This window comes from Mesoplodon mirus, assembly GCF_964341445.2.
Source record: "Mesoplodon mirus genome assembly, chromosome: 6".
Lineage (NCBI taxonomy): Eukaryota > Metazoa > Chordata > Mammalia > Artiodactyla > Ziphiidae > Mesoplodon > Mesoplodon mirus.
This window is the reverse complement of record NC_138982.1, coordinates 82,172,321-82,197,523: the sequence shown is the minus strand read 5'-3', so window position 1 is coordinate 82,197,523 and position 25,203 is coordinate 82,172,321. Positions and strand designations below refer to the sequence as shown.

Here is a 25,203-nt window from a genome sequence, read left to right as displayed (position 1 = left end):
AGACCAGATGGACTTAATAGATATCTATAGGACATTCCATACCAAACAAAAGAATGCATTCTTTTCAAATGCACATGGAATGTTCTCCAGGATAGATCAACTGTTAGGCCACAAAACAAGTCTCAACAAAATTAAAAGGGATATAAGTTATATCAAACATATTTTCCAACCATAATTGTATGAAACTAGAAATCAATTATAGGAATAAAAATAGGAAAAACACAAATACATAGAGACTAAACAACATGTTACCAAAAAACTAATGGGTCAATGAAGAAATCAAAGAGGAAATCAGAAAATACCTTGAGACAAAAGAAAATAAAAACACAATTTTCCAAAATTTATGGGATGTAGCAAAAGCAGGTCTACTGGGGTAAGTTTATAGCAATACAGGCCTTCTTCAAGAAACAAGAAAAATCTCAAATAAACAACCTAACCTACCATCTAAAGAGATGAGGGAAAAAAAAATAAAAGTCAGAAAAAGGAAGGAAATAATAAAGATCAGAGTGGAAATAAATAAAAGAGACCAAAAGAAAAGAAAAGATCAGTGAAACCAAGACCTAGTTTTTCAAAAAGATAAGCAAAATTAATAAGCTTTTTGCCAGGCTCATTCAGAAAAAAAGAAAGAAGACACAAATAAACAAAATAAGAAATGAAAGAGAATAAATTACAACTGATATCACAGAAATACAATCATAAGAGAATACTATGAACAGTTATATGCTGACAAATTGGTCGAGCTAGAAGAGATGGATAAATTCCTAGAAACATAAAATCTTCCAAGACTGAATCAGGAAGAAATAGATAACCTGAACAAACTGATTACTAGTATTGAAAATGAATCAGTAATTAAGAAAAAAAAAAAAAAAACCTCCCAACAAAGAAAAGTCCAGGACTAGATAGCTTCACAGGGGAATTCTACCAAACATATACAGAAGAGTTCATACCTATCCATCTTATACTGTTACAAAAATTAAAGAGGAAGGAACACTCCTAAATTCATTCTATGAGGCCACCATCACCCTGATACCAAAACTAGATAACAATATTACCCTAAAAATTACAGGTCAGTATTTCTGAAGAACAAAGATGCAAAAACCCTCAATAAAATATCAGCAAACCAAATTCAACAGTATATAAAAAGAATCATACACCTTGATCAAGTAGGACTTATTCCAGGGATGCAAGGATGGTGTAGTATCCACAAATCAGTCAATGTGATATACCACATTAACAAAAGGAAGGATAAAAATCACATGATCATTTAGATAGATGCAGAAAAAGCATCTGACAAAATTCAACACCCATTCATGATAAAAAATTCTCAACATAGCTGGTATAAAAGAACATATCTCAAAATAGTAAAGGCCATTTATGACAAACCCACAGCTAACAACATACTCAATGGGGAAAATCTGAGAGTTTTTCCTCTAAAATCAGGAACAAGACAAGCATGTCCATTCTCACTATTTCTATTTAACACAACATTGGAGGTCCTAACCACAGCTATCAGATAATAAAAATTTAAAAAGGGAAGAAGTAAAACTGTCACTATTTGAAGATGACACAATGCTGTATATAGAAAGCCCTAAATTCTCCACCAAAAAACTATTAAAACTAATAAATGAATTTAATCAAGTTGCATGATATAAGATCAATATACAGAGATCTGCTTCTTTTCTATACATCAATAATAAACTATCAGAAAGGGAATACAAGAAAGAATCCCATTTATAATCATAACAAAAAGAATAAAATACCTAGGGATAAATTTAACCAAGGAGATGAAACACCTATACTTAGAAAACTATAACACACTGATGAAGGAAACTGAACATGATACAAAGATATGGAAAGATATCCTGTGTTCATGGATTGGAAGAACTAATATTATTAAAATGTCCATACTAACCAAAGCAACCTACAGATTTAATGCAATCCCTATCAAAATACCCATGACATTTTTCACAGAAATAAAACAAATGATCCTAAGATTCATATGGAACTGCCAAAGACCCCTAATATCCAAAGCAATCTTTAGGGAGAAAAAAAAACCCCAAAGCTGGAAGTATAATCCTCCCTGACTTCAGAATATAATACAAAGCTACAGTAATCAAAACAGTATGTTACAAAAAACAGACACATAGATCAATGAAACAGAACAGAGAGTCCAGAAATAAACTCATGCACACATGGGTCAGTTAATCTATAAGAAAGGAGGCAAAAATATACAATGGGAAAAGTCAGTCTCTTCTATGAGTGGTGTTGGGAAAACTGAACAGCTAGCTACCTGTAAAAAGATGAAATTAGAACATTTTGTCTCACCACATACAAAAATAAATTCAAAATGGATTAAAGACTTAAATGTAGGATTGAAAACTATAAAACTCCTAGAAAAAAACACAGGCAATACACTCTTTCACATGTGTTACCAATATTTTTGGACCTGTTTCTTTAGGCAAGGGAAGCAAAAGCAATAATAAACAAATGGAATCTAATTAAACTTAAAGGCTTTTACACAGTGAAGGAAACCACATACAAAATGAAAAATATAACCTACTGAATGGGAGAAGATATTTGAAAATGGCATGCTGGTAATGGGTTAATATCCAAAATACATAAACAGTTCATATACCTCAATATCTAAAAAGCAAACAACCTGGTTAAAAATTGCGCAGAAGACCTGACTAGACATTTTTCTGAAGAAGACATACAGATGGCCAACAGACATATGAAAATATGTTCAACATTGCTAGTCATCAGGGAAATGCAAATCGAAAGCACAACGAGCTATCACTTCACACTGTCAGAATTGCTACTGTAAAAAAGACAACAAATAATAAATGTTGGCAAGGATATAGAGAAAAGGGAACATACACTGTCAGTGGGAATGTAAATTTTTATACCCACTATGGAAAACAGCATGGAGGTTTTTCAAAGAAACTGAAAATAGAACTTCCATATGATCCAGCCATTCCACTGCTGGGTATATATCCAAAGAAAATGAAAACATAAATTCAAAAAGATGTATGCAACCTAATGTTCATAGCAGCATTATTTACAATAGCCAAAATATAGAAGCAACCTAAATGTCCATCAACAGATGAAAGGATAAAGAAGATGTGGTGGGGGGGAATACACGAATACACACACACAGAGGAATACTCAGCCATAAAAAAGAATGAAATTTTGCCATTTGCAACAACATGGATGGGCCTGGAGGGTATTGTTCAGTGAGGTAAGTCAGATAGAGAAAGACAAAAACTGTATGTTTTCACTTATATATGGAATCTAAAAAATAAAACAAATGAATGAACATAACAAAACAGACTCATAGATACAGAGACCAAACTAGGGGTTACCAGTGGGGAAAGTGGTTGGTGGAGGGTCAAGGAAGGGGAAGGGAATTAAGAGGTACAAACTACAAGGTATATATAAAAAAAAAAGATACAATGATGTAATGTACAACACAGGAAATATAGCCAATATTTTATAATAACTTTAAATGGAGTATAATCTATAAAAATACTGAATCACCATGTTGTATATCTGAAACTAATATAACATTGTAAATCAACTATACTTCAACAAAAAAGTCAAACTTTTATGCTTGTAAGATTTTGCATGCATGGTTCTCTCTATTGATAATAACCGCTTTTACCTGGTAAAACATCTACTCATCCCTTAAGATCCTTTTCTTCTCAGGAATTTCATTCCCTATAAAGTCCTTCCTAAACTCTTCAGGGAGAATTAATACTTCTATCATTTTAACTTTATAGCACTATAAACACTTTTATAGCATTAAATACATAGCACTGTAGTTATCTCTTTATATTGGTCTCCCCCATTAAACAGTGAACTCTAGAATGGAGATATATCTCTTTATTTTTATATTCCTTTACCTTCCCCAACACTCTACCCTAAAGCAGTTGCACAGAATAAGTGTTGTGTCTGTGTACACACACACACACAGACACACAACTAAAAGAATGGATGAATGTATGAACAAATGAATACAGTTATGATAATTGCTCATATTTAATTTTTTCAGAAGAGGGAGTAATGAACACTGCATAGGACTAGCTTCTTTATGTCTGAGGGCAAAATAAAGGGGAAATCTTATCTTTGGTCAGAATAACATCTCTATGAAGAGGAAATAAGCCCCTGTTTATTGGGCAAATTAAGTGGCTGAAGACTTTTCTGCTCCCCATGAGAGAAAAATGGACACACTCTCACTGGGAAGGGAAACAGAGCGGGAGTTCAAGAAGGAGAATCAAGATTCCTGAGGCTTCCCAGCCTGGCAGGAGAATGGCAGTGCTTTCTATCAGTGGACTCTGGGCAAACCTGGTATCCTCTCTGGGCCTCAGTCTCCTCCCTTGTAACATGATAGTGTTGGACTACAGTGATAGTTAAGATGTTCCATCTATGATCTCCATATCAGGTTCTGCACAGAGTTCTCAAGCAAGCAGGAGAGTTAATCATCTCTCTTCGCTGCATTAAATTATGAAAGGATAAGGACAACAGAAGATTTCTTAGGAACTATGAAGGAAAAATACATAATTTATAAAGAACATTGAAATAATCAGTAGAAGGTATGGGATAGGGTGTAAAAGAAAAAGCTGGGTAAATAGAAAACATAAAATATGGTATTCGAAATTAACTTAAGTATATCCATTATCAAAATTAATGTAAATGGATTCAATCAATCAAAGGAAAAATGTTCTCAGATTGTAGACTGGAAACCAAACTAGATCCAGACATGCTGTTTACAAGAGATACACCTAAAACATAAAGCATGGAAACCCGGAAGTAAATGAACCATAAAAGAGAAACATAACAATAAGAATTAACCAAAGAAAGCTACTACAGGGGTTTTGATATCAGTTAAAATAACACAAAAATGCATATTAAACATAGAGAAACAGTGAGATATAACAACCTATAAGCAACAGAGGCCCAGGATAGGTTAAAAAAAAGAAGGCATAATTGACAAATCCACAATCCTACTATGTGATTTTTAAACAAATCTCTCACATAAAATACTAGCTGAAACAAATAAAATATTGGTAAAGATATAAAGTATTTGAATAATACGACTAACAAATATAAATTTTAAGAAATATATATGTATACATACCCCCATTGTAGCACCTGTAACTGGACAAAATAGCTCCTACTATTCTCTACCTTGCTTACTCCATGCCAAACACACTGTCTTCTTTGTCCTAAAACACCTCTGTCTTATTCGTAGTGTTTCAGAGAACAGAAAAAGAGGAAGAACTGCCCGACTCATTTTATCATCTGATACTAAAACTCAACGAAGGATAACACAAGACAGAAAAATATGGGCCATTCTCACTTATGATCACAGATGAGAAAGTTCTATTAAAATATTAGCATACTGTATATTAGCAATTTATTAAAAACTAATCACAAATAGACTTTATTCCAGAAATGGAGGGGGGTTTTAATGTTTGAAAAATCTATTAACTTAATTCACTTGTTGACATTTGGGGCTGGATAATTCTTTATTGTGGGGGCTGACCTGTGCATATAGGATGTTAAGCAGTACCCCTGGCCTCTACCTACTAGCTGCCAGTAGCACCTTCCTCACAGCTGTGACAACCGAAAATGTCTCCAGATACTGCCAAATGAAACTGTCTCTGGTTGAGAACCCACTGATGCAGAGGCTGATGAACTGTCTCATGCATTATGCTTCCACTTAATGGGACCTGGGCCAACTATACAGGCCTAATGAAACACTGCCCAGACTGCTATATTTTGCTTCAGATAATATCCATCAAACATAGTTTTCACTTATTTTAGAATTCAAAGTTTTATATACCAAAAGAACAATACTAAATCCACTTTATTATTCCTCTGTATAAAATCAAAGTATACCTCCACAGGATGCTGGTTTTAAATTTACTCAATATCTAGTATCCACATGTAAACTATATGAGGACAACTTTTTGGTAACTTTTATTGCGACATAATTTTATTTTATTTATTTATTTTATTGCAGAGTGTCTAGTTTATTATGAAAGGGTTCTCCCAGTATGTACACAGGAACCCAAACTATCAGTTTATCCTGCCCACCCCCCCCCCACACAAAGGCATATCAGCAACAACAGGGTTCCTTCATGGTACCTAGAAAAATTGCAGAACTGCTGGGGTGAAAACATCATCGATGCCCCCTGTGTTGTGTACTTTACACACTCTGAGGCAGTGTGATAAAGCTCTCAACACAGCAGCCTATCCAGGTAAGGTCATCCACCAAATGCATTCTCCCAGGGCTAAGAGACAATCTCACTACACACGAAGATACTAAGACCCAAACTCCAAAAGCCAGAGCTAGGGTCCAGGGCACTGGTTCTTCTACAGTGCCAGTAGGACACATCAGAGCGACTGGGAAGCTTTCAACACTACACCTATAGGGCCCCACTCAGAGTCAGAGGGTTTGGGGACACCTGTGACTGGATGCAGAGGAGTGAATGCTCAGAGAGCAGGGATGCAGGAGGTCGTCATTCCTTGCCCTCCTTTTTTCATAGTTGTATATAACCAGATACATACAAAAACATACAGTTCACTTTTATTTATAATCAAATGGGCACTATACTTTCAAGTGCCTAATTCCCACTTTAAAACTTCATGCTGGATGCTCGTGGCAGGCCAAGATATTACTTTTTTATGCATTAAATCCCACACTGGGCTTCAGGAGATAGATGATAAGAGAAAATAACTCACCGTCATCCCCCTTTACCATGAGACCGGTAGCTCTGGTCTGCCAGGTATTGATAAAATAAGAGAAGGCAGCAAATCGGTGGACAAAAATCTTAGGGGAGAGATGCCTGGCTGAAATACCAGTCTCTACCCCAGAGGGAAACTGGCCTCTCTTAATCTAGAGCTATACTCAGACCAGCATGGACAGCACCTAAGCAACCATCTGTTACAATGGAAAGCATCAAATGACACCTGTCCTTAGATGCAAAATCAGGTGGGGGTGAAAGTTTTCTTTGCACAACAGAAGTGGCTATGTATACAGTGTATACAGCCTGTCCTCCACCAAGGCTAAGTTGAGGGGACTTGAGTATCAAGGACAAAGGATTTAAGCCAATGATTACGGTGCTGCTGGGACTGGAATAAGAGGTGTTACTAGGCGTTCCCTACAATAAAAAGGGGTCTAGAGCTTGGTAAGGTTACGACAAAGGTCTCCTTTTTCCTGAAAGCTCAGCCAGCTCTTCCCTGATGTGCTGCGCAGAAACCTCATCTCTTTTCAGCTTTGCTCGCTTCACTGTTTCCTGGTAGATCTCTTCTGCTTGTGCATATCGTGCTCTGTGCGTCAGGGCTGCAGCCAGATTACTGAGCAGCACTTGGAGCTCAGGGTGCTCCGCCTGTCTCGCCAGGTCTGACACCCTCTGTGCGTGAACACAGGCCTCGTCAGAGCGGCCCTGTGCATCCAGGGTGGTGGCCAGGTCACTCAGCAGCATGATGGTCTGTGGGTGTCTTTCTCCTAGTATTTCTTCAGAGATCTGTAAAGCTTCCTCATACATCCTCTGTGCCTGTGATGGCTGCTTGGAGAACAGAAGGTAGCTGGCATAGGTGTCTAGGCACATGCCCAAGAGGAGATGGGTGTTGGCTTTCTCTTCCACTGACAAAGTGTCTTCTGATAATTCCTTTTCTCTTTCAATTTTTTCCTCTAGAGCTGAAATGCAGAATTATAGCCAGCAACAGCCAATTCCTGTCTATTCTGAGCAGTATAAATAGTGGCCAGCTTTAGAGAGATTTCTATTATTGCATTGTCTTCCTGTTGCATGGCCCCTCCAAGCAAGTAACTCATTGTTGCTCTAAAAAGTTTTTCCGCATTTTCAAGCTGACCCCGTATAAATGATAAGTTGGCCATCACATCATAAGTGTAAGTGATGGTCTTCATGTTATCACTCTTATAGGCAAGATGAAGAGCATCATGCAAAATTAGCTTCGCCTCTTCTGGCTCATCTTTCATGATGCACAACTGCCAGCCACAGCAGGTGTGAAATTGTGAAATTTTTTGTTCTAGTTCTGTGAAAAATGCCATTGGTAGTTTGATAGGGATTGCACTGAATCTGTAGATTGCTTTGGGTAGTACAGTCATTTTCACAATGACTTGGATTCTCCCAATCCAAGAATGTGGTGTATCTCTCCATCTGTCTGTATAATCTTTAATTTCTTTCATCAGTGTTATACTTTTCTGCACACAGGTCTTTTGTCTCCTTAGGTAGGTTTATTCTTAGGTATTTTATTCTTTTTGTTGCAGTGCTAAATGGGAGTGTTTCCTTAATTTCTCTTTCAGATTTTTCATCATTAGTGTATAGGAATGCAAGAGATTTCTGTGCATTAATTTTGTATCCTGCTACTTTACCAAATTCGTTGATTAGCTCTAGTAGTTTTCTGGTAGCATCTTTAGGATTCTCTATGTACAGTATCATGTCACCTGCAAACAGTGACAGCTTTACTTCTTCTTTCCCGATTTGGATTCCTTTTATTTCCTTTTCTTCTCTGATTGCTGTGGCTAAAACTTCCAAAACTATGTTGAATAATCGTGGTGAGAGTGGACAACCTTGTCTTGTTCCTGATCTTAGAGGAAATGCTTTCAGTTTTTCACGATTCGGAATGATGTTGGCTGTGGGTTTGTCATATATGGCCTTTATTATGTTGCGGTAAGTTCACTCTATGCCTACTTTCTGGAGAGTTTTTTTTATCATAAATGAGTGCTGAATTTTGTCGAAAGCTTTCTCTGCATCTATTGAGATGATCATATGGTTTTTCTCCTTCAACTTGTTAATATGGTGTATCACATTGATTGATTTGCATATATTGAAGAATCCTTGCATTCCTGGAATAAACCCCACTTGATCATGGTGTATGATCCTTTTAATGTGCTGTTGGATTCTGTTTGCTAGTATTTTGTTGAGGATTTTTGCATCTATGTTCATCAGTGATATTGGCCTGTAGTTTTCTTTCTTTGTGACATCTTTGTCTGGTTTTGGTAGCGGGGTGACGGTGGCCTCATAGAATGAGTTTGGGAGTGTTCCTCCCTCTGCTATATTCTGGAAGAGTTTGAGAAGGATGAGTGTTAGCTCTTCTCTAAATGTTTGATAGAATTCACCTGTGAAGCCGTCTGGTCCTGGACTTTTGTTTGTTGGAAGATTTTTAACCACAGCCTCAATTTCAGTGCTTGTGATTGGTCTGTTTATATTTTCTATTTCTTCCTAGTTCAGTCTCAGATGGATGTGCTTTTATAAGAATTTGTCCATTTCTTCCAGGTTGTCCATTTTATTGGCATAGAGTTGCTTGTAGTAATCTCCCATGATCCTTGTATTCCTGCAGTGTCAGTTGTTACTTCCCCTTTTTCATTTCTAATTCTATTGATTTGAGTCTTCTCCCTTTTTTTCTTGATGAGTCTCGCTAATGGTTCATCAATTTTGTTGATCTTCTCAAAGAACCAGCTTTTAATTTTACTGATCGTTGCTTTCGTTTCCTTCATATCTTTTTCATTTATTTCTGATCTGATCTTTATGATTCTTTCCTTCTGATAACTTGGGGTTTTTTTTGTTCTTCTTTCTCTAATTGCTTTAGGTGTAAGGTTAGGTTGTTTATTTAAGATGTTTCTTGTTTCTTAAGGTAGGATTGTATTGCTATAAACTTCCCTCTTAGAACTGCTTTGCTGCATCCCATAGGTTTTGGGTCATTGTGGTTTCCTTGTCATTTATTTCTAGGTATTTTTTGATTTCCTCTTTGATTTCTTCAGTGATCTCTTGGTTATTAAGTAGTGTATTGTTTAGCCTTCATGTGTTTGTATTTTTTACAGATCTTTTCCTGTAATTGATGTCTAGTCTCATAGCATTGTGGTCGGAAAAGATACCTGATACAATTTCAATTTTCTTAAATTTACCAAGGCTTGATTTGTGACCCAAGATATGATCTATCCTGGAGAATGTTCCATGAGCACTTGAGAAAAATGTGTATTCTGTTGTTTTTGGATGGAATGTCCTATAAATATCAATTAAGTCCATCTTGTTTAATGTATCATTTAAAGCTTGTGTTTCCTTATTTATTTTCATTTTGGATGATCTGTCCATTGGTGAAAGTGGGGTGTTAAAGTCCCCTACTATGATTGTGTTACTGTCGATTTCCCCTTTTATGGCTGTTAGCATTTGCCTTATGTATTGAGGTACTCCTATGTTGGGTGCATAAATATTTACAATTGTTATATCTTCTTCTTGGATCGATCCCTTGATCATTATGTATTGTCCTTCTTTGTCTCTTGTAATAGTCTTTGTTTTAAAGTCTATTTTGTCTGATATGAGAATTGCTACTCCAGCTTTCTTTTGATTTCCATTTGCATGGAATATCTTTTTCCATCCCCTCACTTTCAGTCTGTATGTGTCCATAGGTCTGAAGTGGTCTGTCGTAGACAGCATATATATGGGTCTTGTTTTTGTATGCATTCAGCCAGTCTATGTCTTTTGGTTGGAGCATTTAATCCGTTTACATTTAAGGCAGTTATTGATTGTATGTTCCTATTACCATTTTCTTAATTGTTTTGGGTTTGTTATTGTAGGTCTTATCCTTCTCTTGTGTTTCCTGCCTAGAGAAGTTCCTTTAGCATTTGTTGTAAAGCTGGTTTGGTGGTGCTGAATTCTCTTAGCTTTTGCTTGTGTGTAAAGCTTTTAATTTCTACATCGAATCTGAATGAGATCCTTGCTGGGTAGAGTAATCTTGATTGTAGGTTTTTCCCTTTCATCACTTTAAATATATCGTGCCACTCCCTTCTGGCTTGCAGAGTTTCTGCTGAAAGATCAGCTGTTAACCTTATGGGGATTCCCTTGTATGTTATTTGTTGTTTTTCCCTTGCTGCTTTTAATATTTTCTCTTTGTGTTTAATTTTTGATAGTTTGATTAATATGTGTCTTGGCGTGTTTCTCCTTGGATTTATCTGGTATGGTACTCTCTGCGCTTCCTGGACGTGACTATTTCCTTTCCCATGTTAGGGAAGTTTTCAACTATAATCTTCAAATATTTTCTCAGTCCCTTTCTTTTTCTCTTCTTCTTCTGGGACCCCTATAATTCGAATGTTGGTGCATTTAATGTTGTCCCAGAGGTCTCTAAGACTGTTCTCAGTTCTTTTCACTCTTTTTTCTTTACTCTGCTCTGCAGTAGTTATTTCCACTATTTTATCTTCCAGTCACTTATCCATTCTCCTGCCTCAGTTATTGTACTACTTATTTCTTCTAGAGAATTTTAAATTTCATTTATTGTGTTGTTCATCATTGTTTGTTTGCTCTTTAGTTCTTCTAGGTCCTTGTTAAACATTTCCTGTATTTTCTCCATTCTATTTCCAAGAGTTTGGATCAGCTTTACTATCATTACTCTGAATTCTGTTTCAGGTGACTGCCTATTCCCTCTTCATTTGTTTGGTGAGGTGGGTTTATACCTTGCTCCTTCATCTGCTGTGTGTTTCTCTGTCTTCTCATTTTGCTTAACGTGCTGTGTTTGGGGTCTCCTTTTCGCAGGCTGCAGTTTCGTAGTTCCCATTGTTTTTGGTGTCTTCCCCCAGTGGCTAAGGTTGGTTCAGTGGGTTGTGTAGGCTTCCTGGTGGAGGGAACTAGTGCCTGTGTTCTGGTGGATGAGGCTGGATCTTGTCTTTCTCATGGGCAGGACCGTGTCCGGTGGTGTGTTTTGCGGTGTCTGTGACCTTATTATGATTTCAGGCAGCCTCTCTGCTAATGGGTGCGGCTGTGTTCTTGTCTTGCTAGTTGTCTGACATGGGGTGTCCAGCACTGGAGCTTGCTGGTTCTTGAGAGGAGCTGGGTCTTAGCGTTGAGATGGAGATCCCTGGGAGAGCTTTCACTGTGTGATATTACATGGAGCCAGGAGGTCTCTGCTGGACCAATGTCCTGAACTTGGCTCTCCCACCTCAGAGGCACAGGCCTGACATCCGGCTGGAGCACCAAGACCCTGTCAGTCACACGGCTTTTGGGAAGTCTGAGATCTTCTGCCAGCGTTCAGTAGTTGTTCTGTAGGAGTTGTTCCACATGTAGCTGTATTTCTGATGTATCTGTGTGGAGGAAGGTGATCTCCACCGCTTACTCCTCCGCCATCTTGAAGGTCTCTCCAACAAAACTGATAGTGTAACTTGCTCAGGTATGTTGTTCATTCTGTGGCTTCCATTGTTCAGATCCAGAATCAGTCATTTGTTATCAACACATACATATCTTCAAAGGCAATGCTGCTCCAGGGACCAGTGCAAAGCAGTCACTGGGCGCCCAGACCTCGTATTGGGGAAGCTGGTCTGCTTGTCCTGGAGCTTCGGCCTGAGGGGAAGGCATCTGAGGTAGCGCTTAGCTAGACTTGCTGCCTAGTGGGCACTGCCTCTGGCTTTCTCTCCCTGCCTGGCTCTCACTCGGGCGCCATCTTTTTTTAAAATCATAGAATCTTAATGCTGATACAGAGGACCTTGGAGATGATATTGTTAAATCGCCTTATCTTACAAAAAGGCAACAAAGAGGTGAACTGTCACAGAAATCGTTACTGGAAAATCTAGAACTTGAATATAGTTTTCAGGATTTCAAGACAAGAGCTAATTTAAACATGCCACTTACACTGGTAATATTAAAAGATTAGTCCACCAAAAAAAAAAAAAAAGCTATTTAGCCAACAGTATGGCTAAAAAATCTAGCAATGAACGATCAGTAGGGAACAACAGCATTGCAGTAATCATTATTAGAGTAACCCAAAAGTTATTATGTTGAAAAGAAGTTTTTTAAAATAATACTAGGCTAGGTTAACTAAAAAGTGATGGGAAGGTCCATTAATAATTTCTGTGGGGGACCCCGGAGGAAGATGGCAGAAGAGTAAGACGCGGAGATCACCTTCCTCCCCACAGATACATCAGAAATTCATCTACACATGGAACAACTCCTACAGAACACCTACTGAACGCTGACAGAAGACCTCAGACCCCCCAAAAGGCAAGAAACTCCCCACATACCTGGGTAGGGCAAAAGAAAAAAAAGAATAAACAGAGACAATAGGATAGGGACGGGACCTGCACCAGTGGGAGGGAGCCGTGAAGGAGGAAAGGTTTCCACACACTACAAGCCCCTTCGCGGGCGGAGACTACAGGTGGCGGAGGGGAAAGCTTCGGAGTAGCGGAGGAGAGCACAGCAACAGGGGTGTGGAGGGCAAAGCGGAGAGATTCCGGCACAGAGGATCGGTGCCCTCAGGCACACACCAGCCCGAGAGGCTTGTCTGCTCGGCCGCCGGGGCAGGCGGGGCTGGGAGCTGAGGCTCGGGTATCGGCTTTCAGTCGGAGTGCAGGGAGAGGACTGGGGCTGGCGGCAGGAAGAGAGCCTGAAGGGGTTAGTGCACCACGGCTAGCCCAGAGGGAGTCCGGGGAAAGGGTGTGGAGCTGCCGAAGAGGCAAGAGGCTTTTTCTTCCCTTTTGTTTCCTGGTGCGCGAGGAGAGGGCATTAAGAGCGCTGCTTTGGGAAGCGCCGGAGACGGGCGCGAGCCGCGGCTAAAGGCGCGGACCCCGGAGACGGGCGTGGGACGCTGGGGCTGCTGCTGCTGCCGCCGCCGCGGGGCCTGTGTGCGAGCGTGGGTCACTGTCCGCCCCGCCTTCCGGGGGGGCCTGTGCGCCCCGCCACTGCCGGAGTCTCGGAACCCGGGGACGGCTTTCCCAGGAAAGCGCACGGAGCGCCTCGCTCTAGTGCAACATCACGCCGGCCTCTGCCGCCGCAAGCCCGCCCCACACTGCGCGCCCCTCCCTCCCCTCTGCCTGAGTGAGCCAGAGCCCCCGAATCAGCGGCTCCTTTAAACCCGTCCTGTCTGAGCGAAGAACGTACGCCCTCCGGCGACCTACGCGCAGAGGCGGGGCCAGGTCCAAGGCTGAGACCCGAGAGCTGTGAGAGCAGAGAAGAGACAGGGAAATCTCTCTGTGCAGCCTCGGAGGCAGCGGATTAAAGCTCCACGGTCCACTTGATGTGCCCTGCGTCTGTGGAGTGCATGAATGGACAGCGAATCATCCCAAATTGAGGAAGTGGACTTTCAGGACAAGATTTAAGACTTCTCCCCCTTTTCCTCTTTTTACAACGAAGTATCCCAAATTGAGGAGGTGGACTTGGAGAGCAAGATTTTTGACTTTTCCCCCTGCTCTCTTTTTGTGAATGTGTATGTGTATTCTTCTGTGTAAGATTCTCTCTGTATAGCTTTGCTTCCACCATATGTCCCAGGGTTCTATCTGTCCGTTTTTTTTCAATAATTACTTTTTAATTTTAATAACACTACTATATTTCATACTTTATTCTATTTTACTTTACCTGCTCTTTCTTTTTTTCCTATCTTCCCTTCCTCCCTCCCTCCCTCCACCCCTCCTTTCCTTCTTTCTCTCTTTCTTTCCTTCCTCCCTCCCTCCCTCCTTCCTTTCACTCTTTCTTTTTCTTTCCTTCCTCCCTCCTTCCCTCCCTCCTTTCACTCTTTCTTTTTCTTTCCTTCCTCCCTCCCTCCCTCCCTTCTTCCTTTCACTCTTTCTTTTTCTTTCCTTCCTCCCTCCCTCCCTCCTGTCTTTCTTTCCTTCCTCCCTCCCTCCCACCCCTCTTCCTTTCACTTTCTTTTTCTTTCCTTCCTCCCTCCCCCCATCTTTCCTTCCTCCCTCCCTCCCTCCCGTCTTCCATTCACTCTTCCTTTTGCTTTCATTCCTCCCTCTCTCCCTCCTTTCTTTCTTTCCATCCTTCCTCCCTCCCTCCCTCCTTTCTCTCTTCCTTCCTTCCTTCCTTCCTTTCTTTCCTTCTTCCTTTCTTTCTCTCTCTCTTTCTTTCTTCTACTAATTCTTTCTTTCTACTTTTTCTCCCTTTTATTCTGAGCCGGGTAGATGAAAGGCTCTTGGTGCTGCAGCCAGGAGTCAGTGCTGTGCCTCTGAAGTGGGAGAGCCAACTTCAGGACATGGGTCCACAAGAGACCTCCCAGCTCCACATAATATCAAGCAGCGAAAATCTCGCAGAGATCTCCATCTCAACACCAGCACCCAGCTTCAGTCAACGACCAGCAAACTACAGTGCTGGTCACCCTATGCCAAGCAACTAGCAAGACAGGAACACAACCCCACCCATTAGCAGAGAGGCTGCCTAAAAACATAATAAGGCCACAGGCACCCCAAAACACACCACCAGACGTGGACCTGTCCACCAGAAAGACAAAATCGAGCCTAATCCACCAGAACACAGGCACTAGTCCCCCCCACCAGGAAGCCTACACAACCTACTGAAACAACCTTAGCCACTGGGGACAGACGCCAAAAACAATGGGAACTATGAATCTGCAGCCTGCAAAAAGGAGACCCCAAACACAGTAACATAAGCAAAATGAGAAGACAGAAAAACACACAGCAGGTGAAGGAGCAAGATAAAAACCTACCAGACCTAACAAATGAAGAGGTAATAGGCAGTCTACCTGAAAAAGAATTCAGAATAATGATAGTAAAGATGATCCAAGATTCTATTTCCAAGATCCAAAATCTTGGAAATAGAATAGACAAAATGCAAGAAACAGTTAACAAGGACCTAGAAGAACTAAAGATGAATCAAGCATTGATTAAAAACACAATAAATGAAATGAAAAATACTCTAGATGGGATCAATAGCAGAATAACTGAGGCAGAAGAACGGATAAGTGAGGTGGAAGATAAAATAGTGGAAATAACTGATGCAGAGCAAAATAAAGAAAAAAGAATGAAAAGAACAGAGGACAGTCTCAGAGACCTCTGGGACAGCATTAAACGCACCAACATTCGAATTATAGGGGTTCCAGAAGAAGAAGAGAAAAAGAAAGGGACTGAGAAAATATTTGAAGAGATTCTCGTTGAAAACTTCCCTAATATGGGAAAGGAAATAGTTAATCAAGTCCAGGAGGCACAGAGAGTCCCATACAGAATAAATCCAAGGAGAAATACACCAAGACACATATTAATCAAACTGTCAAAAATTAAACACAAAGAAATCATATTAAAAGCAGCAAGGGAAAAAAAACAAATAACACACAAGGGAATCCCCATCAGGCTAACAGCTGATCTCTCAGCAGAAACTCTACAAGCCAGAAGGGAGTGGCAAGACATACTTAAAGTGATGAAGGACAGAAACCTGAAACCAAGATTACTCTACCCAGCAAGGATCTCATTCAGATTTGATGGAAAAATTAAAACCTTTACAGACAAGCAAAAGCTGAGTGAGTTCAGCACCACCAAACCAGCTTTAAACAAATGCTAAAGGAACATCTCTAGGCAAGAAACACAACAGAAGGAATATACCTACAATAACGAACCTAAAACAATTAAGGAAATGGGAATAGGAACATACATATCAATAATTACCTTAAATGTAAATGGACTAAATGCTCCCACCAAAAGACACAGACTGGCTGAATGGATACAAAAACAAGACCCATATATATGCTGTCTACAAGAGACCCACTTCAGACCTAGAGACACATACAGATTGAAAGTAAGGGGATGGAAAAAGATATTCCATGCAAATGGAAATCAAAAGAAAGCTGGAGTAGCAATTCTTATATCAGACAAAATAGACTTTAAAATAAAGACTATTAGAAGAGACAAAGAAGGACACTACATAATGATCAAGGGATCGATCCAAGAAGAAGATATAAGAATTGTAAATATTTATGCACCCAACATAGGAGCACCTCAATACATAAGGCAAATACTAACAGCCATAAAAGGGGAAATCGACAGTAACACACTCATAGTAGGGGACTTTAACACCCCACTTTCACCAATGGACAGATCATCCAAAATGAAAATAAATAAGGAAACACAAGCTTTAAATGATACATTAAACAAGATGGACTTAATTGATATTTATAGGACATTCCATCCAAAAACAACAGAATACACATTTTTCTCAAGTGCTCATGGAACATCCTCCAGGATAGATCATATCTTGGGTCACAAATCAAGCCTTGGTAAATTTAAGAAAATTGAAATTGTATCAAGTACCTTTTCCGACCACAATGCTATGAGACTAGACATCAATTACAGGAAAAGATCTGTAAAAAATACAAACACATGAAGGCTAAACAATACACTACTCAATAACGAAGTCATCACTGAAGAAATCAAAGAGGAAATCAAAAAATACCTAGAAACAAATGACAATGGAGACATGACGACCCAAAACCTATGGGACGCAGCAAAAGCAGTTCTAAGGGGGAAGTTTATAGCAATACAATCCCACCTTAAGAAACAGGAAACATCTCGAGTCAACAACCTGACCCTGCACCTAAAGCAATTAGAGAAAGAAGAACAAAAAAACCCCAAACTTAGCAGAAGGAAAGAAATCATAAAGATCAGATCAGAAATAAATGAAAAAGAAATGAAGGAAACAATAGCAAAGATCAATAAAACTAAAAGCTGGTTCTTTGAGAAGATAAACAAAATTGATAAACCATTAGCCAGACTCATCAAGAAAAAAAGGGAGAAGACTCAAATCAACAGAATTAGAAATGAAAAAGGAGAAGTAACAACTGACACTGCAGAAATACAAAAGATCATGAGAGATTACTACAAGAAACTATGCCAATAAAATGGACAACCTGGAAGAAATGGACAAATTCTTAGAAATGCACAACCTGCCAAGACTGAATCAGGAAGAAATAGAAAATATGAATATACCAATCACAAGCACTGAAATTGAAACTGTAATTAAAAATCTTCCAACAAACAAAAGCCCAGGACCAGATGGCTTCACGGGCGAATTCTATCAAACATTTAGAGAAGAGCTAACACCCATCCTTCTCAAACTCTTCCAAACAATTTCAGAGGAAGGAACACTCCCAAACTCATTCTACGAGGCCACCATCACCTTGATACCAAAACCAGGCAAGGATGTCACAAAGAAAGAAAACTACAGGCCAATATCACTGATGAACATAGATGCAAAAATCCTCAACAAAATACTAGCAAACAGAATCCAACAGCACATTAAAACGATCATGCACCATGATCAAGTGGGGTTTATTCCAGGAATGCAAGGATTCTTCAATATACGCAAATCAATCAATGTGATACAACATATTAACAAGTTGAAGGAGAAAAACCATATGATCATCTCAATAGATGCAGAGAAAGCTTTCGACAAAATCCAACACCCATTTATGATTAAAACCCTGCAGAGAGTAGGCATAGAGGGAACTTTCCTCAACATAATAAAGGCCATATATGACAAACCCACAGCCAACATTGTCCTCAATGGTGAAAAACTGAAACCATTTCCACTAAGATCAGGAACAAGACAAGGCTGCCCACTCTCACCACTATTATTCAACCTAGTTTTGGAAGTTTTAGCCAGAGCAATCAGAGAAGAAAAGGAAATAAAAGGAATCCAAATTGGAAAAGAAGAAGTAAAGCTGTCACTGTTTGCAGATGACATGATACTATACATAGAGAATCCTAAATATGCTACCAGAAAGCTACTAGAGCTAATCAATGAATTTGGTAAAGTAGCAGGATACAAAATTAATGCACAGAAATCTCTGGCATTCCTGTACACTAATGATGAAAAATCTGAAAATGAAATCAAGAAAACACTTCCATTTACCATTGCAACAAAAAGAATAAAATATCTAGGAATAAACCTACCTAAGGAGACAAAAGATCTGTATGCAGAAAATTATAAGACACTGATGAAAGAAATTAAAGATGATACAAATAGATGGAGAGATATACCATGCTCCTGGATTGGAAGAATCAATATTGTGAAAATGACTGTACTACCCAAAGCAATCTACAGATTCAATGCAATCCCTATCAAACTACCACTGGCATTTTTCACAGAACTAGAACAAAAAATTTCAAAATTTGTTTGGAAAAACAAAAGACCCCGAATAGCCAAAGCTATCTTGAGAACGAAAAACGGAGCTGGAGGAATCAGGCTCCCTGACTTCAGACTATACTACAAAGCTACAGTAATCAAGACAGTGTGGTACTGGCACAAAAACAGAAAGATAGATCAATGGAACAGGATAGAAAGCCCAGAGATAAACCCACGCACATATGGTCACCTTATCTTTGATAAAGGAGGCAGGAATGTACAGTGGAGAAAGGACAGCCTCTTCAATAAGTGGTGCTGGGAAAACTGGACAGGGACATGTAAAAGTATGAGATTAGATCATTCCCTAACACCATACACAAAAATAAGCTCAAAATGGATTAAAGACCTAAATGTAAGGCCAGAAACTATCAAACTCTTAGAGGAAAACATAGGCAGAACACTCTATCACATAAATCACAGCAAGATCTTTTTGGACCCACGTCCTAGAGAAATGGAAATAAAAACAAAGATAAACAAATGCGACCTAATGAAACTTCAAAGCTTTTGCACAGCAAAGGAAACCATAAACAAGACCAAAAGACAACCCTCTGAATGGGAGAAAATATTTGCAAATGAAGCAACTGACAAAGGATTAATCTCCAAAATTTATAAACAGCTCATGCAGCTCAATAGCAAAAAAACAAACAACCCAATCCAAAAATGGGCAGAAGACTTAAATAGGCATTTCTCCAAAGAAGATATACAGACTGCCAACAAACACATGAAAGAATGCTCAACATCATTAATCATTAGAGAAATGCAAATCAAAACTACAATGAGATATCATCTCACACCAGTCAGAATGGCCATCATCAAGAAATCTAGAAACAATAAATGCTGGAGAGGGTGTGGAGAAAAGGGAACACTCTTGCACTGCTGGTGGGAATGTGAATTGGTACAGCCACTATGGAGAACGGTATGGAGGTTCCTTAAAATACTACAAATAGAACTACCATATGACCCAGCAATCCCACTACTAGGCATATAACCTGAGAAAACCATAATTCAAAAAGAGACATGTACCAAAATGTTCATTGCAGCTCTATTCACAATAGCCCGGAGATGGAAACAACCTAAGTGTCCATCAACGGATGAATGGATAAAGAAGATGTGGCACATATATACAATGGAATATTACTCAGCCATAAAAAGAAACAAAACTGAGCTATTTATAATGAGGTGGATAGACCTAGAGTCTGTCATACAGAGTGAAGTAAGTCAGAAAGAGAAAGACAAATACCGTATGCTAACACATATATATGGAATTTTTAAAAAAAATGTCATGAAGAACCTAGGGGTAAAACGGGAATAAAGACACAGACCTACTTGAGAATGGACTTGAGGATATGGGGAGGGGGAAGGGTAAGCTGTGACAAAGTGAAAGAGAGGCATGGACATATATACACTACCAAAAGTAAGGTAGATAGATAGTGGGAAGCAGCCGCAGAGCACAGGGAGATCAGCTCGGTGCTTTGTGACTGCCTGGAGGGGTGGGATGGGGAGGGTGGGAGGGAGGGAGATGCATGAGGGAAGGGATGTGGGAACAGATGTATATGTATGACTGATTCACTTTGTTATAAAGCAGACACTAATAAAAAAATAATAATAATAATAATTTCTGTGGGGATTCTTCAAGGAAACTTAAAAGCTCTTAAGAGGCTGGTGATCCTGGTTCTTTAATGTCTAACTTCACCATACAACTTAGGACTTTCCTTTCCATGACAGGTCTATACCAAAAATATGATTCAAACTTATCAGGCATAACTAAGGTTGTTTGGGACCTCTCCATTAACTGCCAACTCCTTAAGTTAAGATTTGAAAATCTGCCCTGAGAATGCTGGAAGAGACATGCTCTGTATTAGAGATGATGCAACACACAAGACTGCTAAATTTTATTCTCTTGAAATAAAAATTACATATATAACTCTGTAATTTCCCTCATTTCATAAATTTTCCTCAATTTTTCAAGGGTGTTTCCTTTAATATCAAATCTAAGCAGCTGGATTTACATGCAGAAAACCATCAGTGATACTCATGCCTCCTCCATCTTTACCTATCTGGTGTGATCAACTCCTGGATCTCCCATGATCTGAGGCCTTTTCCTGTTCTCTTTCCCATCTTCCTCCTCTAATTAGACTTGAGGCTGAAAACAGGACTATTAAGCCTCTCATGACCATGCTGATGTTTCTCATACTACATTAGGCAGTTTTTTCTTAAGTAGGAAGTAGATTCTCAGTTATAAACTTCAAGGATTGTCTTACAGTTAACAATTCAAGGAAACTACCAATTAGCTATTTTAAGTCTTCACTACAAAAGGACAGAATTTCAATATATAGTTACCACTGGATAAGATATATTTCATAAAGGCAGCATTGCGAAGATGAAAGGAGATATTTTTATCCTCTTTAAAGTTGAAAACACAAAACGATCCAGATAGCTTTTTCAGCAGTTACAAATAGAGTGTGTTATTTTTCAAACTCTATTAAAGTCAATTACTTCATGAGCCTGCAAGTCAGAATTTTCCATGATAATGAATTAAATGCGCGAAGCAACACCGTACATACCCTGAGTGGCTGTTGGGGGTAGTTGGAGGCTACTGTCTAGCTTCTCCCAAAGGTAAGTTGGTCGAGGAGTGCCTTCCTCTGAGCTACAGAGCAGGATGACATCGCTGCCAATATCCTGGGGTCCTTGGATTTGGCAGTGTGGGGCAGAAGGAGGAACTATAATAGGAAGGGTAAGCAATAAGGAACACATTTACCATGAGTCAAATGATGACCGAGGAGACATCAACATTCAGCACTAGGACCTCAGGTAACAGTTTTGGGGACACATACCAGAAGACTACCTCATGAGCAAAGCCAGTGAATGGTATGTACGATGTACAGGTTTGGCCATAGGTGCAGGGCCTACAACTTCAGCTGGCAGGGAGCAAATATGTATAAGGGGCGACACCCTCTGATTATATTTTTAAGATACCTTATGGTTTTAGTTTCACTCTTCTTCCTCCAAAGAAGTATTCAAAGAATTCTTAAGATCCTTCATGTCAACATATTGCTTTTAAAAGCATTACTGAATACACACATGTTCAGAGCAACATTATTCACAACAGCTAAAAGGTGGAAACAACCCAAGTGTCCATAGAGGGATGGAAGGATAAACAAAATATAGTGCATACATACAATGGAATATTATTTAACCTTGATAGGTAAGGAAATTCTGACACATGCTACAGCATGGATGAAGCTTGAGAACATGCTAAGTGAAATAATTCAGTTATAAGAAGACAAATAATGTATGATTCCACTTATATGCAGCACCTAGGGTACTCAAATTCATAGAAAAAGAAAATAGAACAGTGGTTTCCAGCTGCTGAGCAGAGGGAGAAATGTCATTTAATGAGCAGAGTTTTATTTTTGCAAGTTGAAGAAAGTTCCGGAGATTGGTTGCACAATATACTAAATATATATACTGAATATACTAAACTGTTCACTTAAAAATTGGCTAAGATGGTAAATTTTGTTATACTTTACCACAATTAAAATTTTTTAATTGATGAAAGAGCCCCCTTGTAAAGAAGATATTTCAAGGAAGAGCATCCACTTACCCTGCCGGCTACTCTCGGCTAAGACCACCTTACCATAGTTCTTTGTTACTTTACAAACAAAACCAGACATACCAACATTATACCAACTTCTGTCTTATGGTGGGAGGAGTCAGAGCAAGGTTCAAGTATATCTACTACTTGATAGTAATGCAATGGACATTTTATAATCATTAAGACAGATAAGGACACAAAGGATGTGAAACAAAAAATTACAAAAAACAAAAGAATACTAAAGGAAGAAGGTGAGAGTTTAGAGTGAAAAAGCAAGCAAATAAAAATATAAACTAAGCCCATGGCCTGGATTCTCATATTGGGTAATGCATACAGTAGAGTTTAAATACAAGTGATGATGCACTTGTAATGCTAATGACTTTTTAATAACTGTGTTCAACCTTGCAAAAATGAATGAATGAGTGGAAAATGAATGCACCACACAGAGGAACCAGCAAAGAAAATGGGTGAGGGAAGAGAGAACAATGAAAGGGTTAGGTAGAAAGACTGAAAAATCTCAGGGAATCTTAACTGCTGTGATGGGATAAACCAATCTCAATTTACTGCTTTAAACATTGCCACCATGAGGCTATGAGGGGAAAGCCAAAATAATTATTTGAAGGTAGTACTAACTATAAGATAAATTACAGGGTTTTTTTCTTCCTTTAAAAAATGAAAAAATAAATGTGGATCATGTGGGAAGCTCACTACCTAAACTACAGGTATAAGAGTCAAAATAATGTTAAATTCCAATAGTACTCTCTATTCAGTACTCAGAGTGCTTTAAAGTCTATATAATTTTAATATATTTGAATGAATAATAGTTCTAGGACAGAAATCTTCCACTTGTCCTTGGTTTTCTTATTCTGTTTGAAGACTGGGAGAACAAGGCGCCAGGGTTATAGCATTTTCTTGCCCAAAGAAGGAAAATGGCAAGAACCCCCAACACGGGTATCTTCAAGTGACTCAACAGTGGAAGGAAAAAGGGGGAGAATGTACCAAGGAATCCTGGAGCCGATTCTGAGACTTCAGTAGGATGGAGGACAGTCCAGAGCATCAGGCTTCTCTAAGCACTTCTCATCCTCCCCAGATGAACTGAATTTAGCCACTTCTACCACAAGTAGCCACTTAGGAGGCAGTGCTTTATTTCAGAAGCAGCGCAAGTGAGAAATAAAACGTGCTCAGAATGAATTTAATTTAGCATGAGATAGTCTATCTGTATGGTATAATAGAAAGAATACTGGTTTGAGTACAGAGACCTAAATTTTAAGCTAAACTTTATTGTTGTTCATGGTCTATGAAACCTTGGAAAAGACTCTAAATCTACTTGATTTCAATATTAAGACCAAACTGATCATATAATTTCTCGTTCAAACAAGGATGCTTTTGAGAGTAAAAGGAAGTATTATTAAACTTCTTCCAGGACAAGAGGTGAAAGCTTAGAACTGTCGGGGGCCTACTCAGCATTACATAGATATGGAGTAGTAGTAAATTTATTCTCACGTGTGCTAAAACCACTGCTCCCTGCTTATAATCAATTGTTCTTGATTTAATTTGCTCTCAACAATAAGTCCTATCCTATAAAAGCTTAGGAAAAGTGAGAGGCCACTTTTGATGGTATTTTATACCACCTTTCTCCACCTTGAGGAAAAGTCATTTAACAAGTAAGCTTTCGAGAGCCACCTGAAATGGAGTAATGGGTGGGGAGACTATGTGGAAGAAGCATGGAGAAGCAGAGTCCAGATGGAGCTGAAAGGAGAGAGGAAAGGAAAAGGACACAAGCAGAAAAGAGAGTACAGAAAAACTGGCAGAAGTAAATATGCTTGAGAGTAAATTCGTAAGTAAAGCCAAGGTAGCTGCAACATTTCCTGTCACTCACCTAAAACTGTGAGACCGGTGACCCCAATATTCCTGCCCCCTCTATCTGGAAGGTTGTTAACCAAACACTGGTAGGTGCCTGTATCTGATAGCTGGGTGCTGTTAATGAAGATAGAGACATTGGTGGCTGGCATGGTGCCTGTAAATCCTACCCTACCATGGAACCGGGGGGCACCATCAAACATCTGTCCACTTTGATACAGAATGACCTGCAAAGGAAAGCGAAAGAAATAAATTGGCCACTGCATCTCCTTCTAGACACATAACAATAACTATCTAGTAAACAGCAGACTATACCAAACATTGGAAAATTGTATTTCTAATATTAGAGTTGTCACCAACTTTTTTTTTTTTTTTTGCAGTTCGCGGGCCTCTCACTGCTGTGGCCTCTCCCGTTGCGGAGCACAGGCTCCGGACGCGCAGGCTCAGCAGCCGTGGCTCACGGGCCTAGCCGCTCCACGGCATGTGGGATCTTCCCGGACCGGGGCATGAACCCATGTCTCCTGCATCGACAGGCGGACTCTCAACCACTGCACCACCAGGGAAGCCCCACCAACTTGTTTTTTTTAATTATTTGTTGGGCTTTCTTTTTTCTTTTTCATTTTATTTTATTTTATTAACATCTCTATTGGGTATAATTGCTTTACAATGTTCTGTTAGTTTCTGCTGCATAACAAAGTGAATCAGCTATATGTATACCATATATCCCCATATCCCCTCCCTCCCACCCTCCCTATCCCACCCCTCTAGGTCACCAACTTTGTACTACAGCACCTATCTGTAGATATCAGGGATTCTAAATTCTTA

At 39.3% G+C, this 25,203-nt stretch overlaps 1 protein-coding gene and 1 pseudogene across 2 annotated transcripts in view; both read right to left on the bottom strand.

Moving 5' to 3' along the window:
- IGSF11 (immunoglobulin superfamily member 11) overlaps positions 1-25,203 on the bottom strand; it is a 150,834-nt gene that overhangs the window by 13,716 nt on the left and 111,915 nt on the right. Inside the window, exons 3-4 of the mRNA XM_082625705.1 lie at positions 24,398-24,605; positions 21,488-21,643 (exon numbers count right to left, since the gene is read on the bottom strand). Of these exons, the coding sequence (XP_082481831.1) occupies positions 21,488-21,643; positions 24,398-24,605 (364 nt within the window). The remainder of the gene's footprint in view (positions 1-21,487; positions 21,644-24,397; positions 24,606-25,203) is intronic.
- Positions 7,200-8,259, bottom strand: LOC309806430 (tetratricopeptide repeat protein 19, mitochondrial-like; annotated as a pseudogene). The gene has a single exon. The product of its transcript is annotated as a tetratricopeptide repeat protein 19, mitochondrial-like (transcript).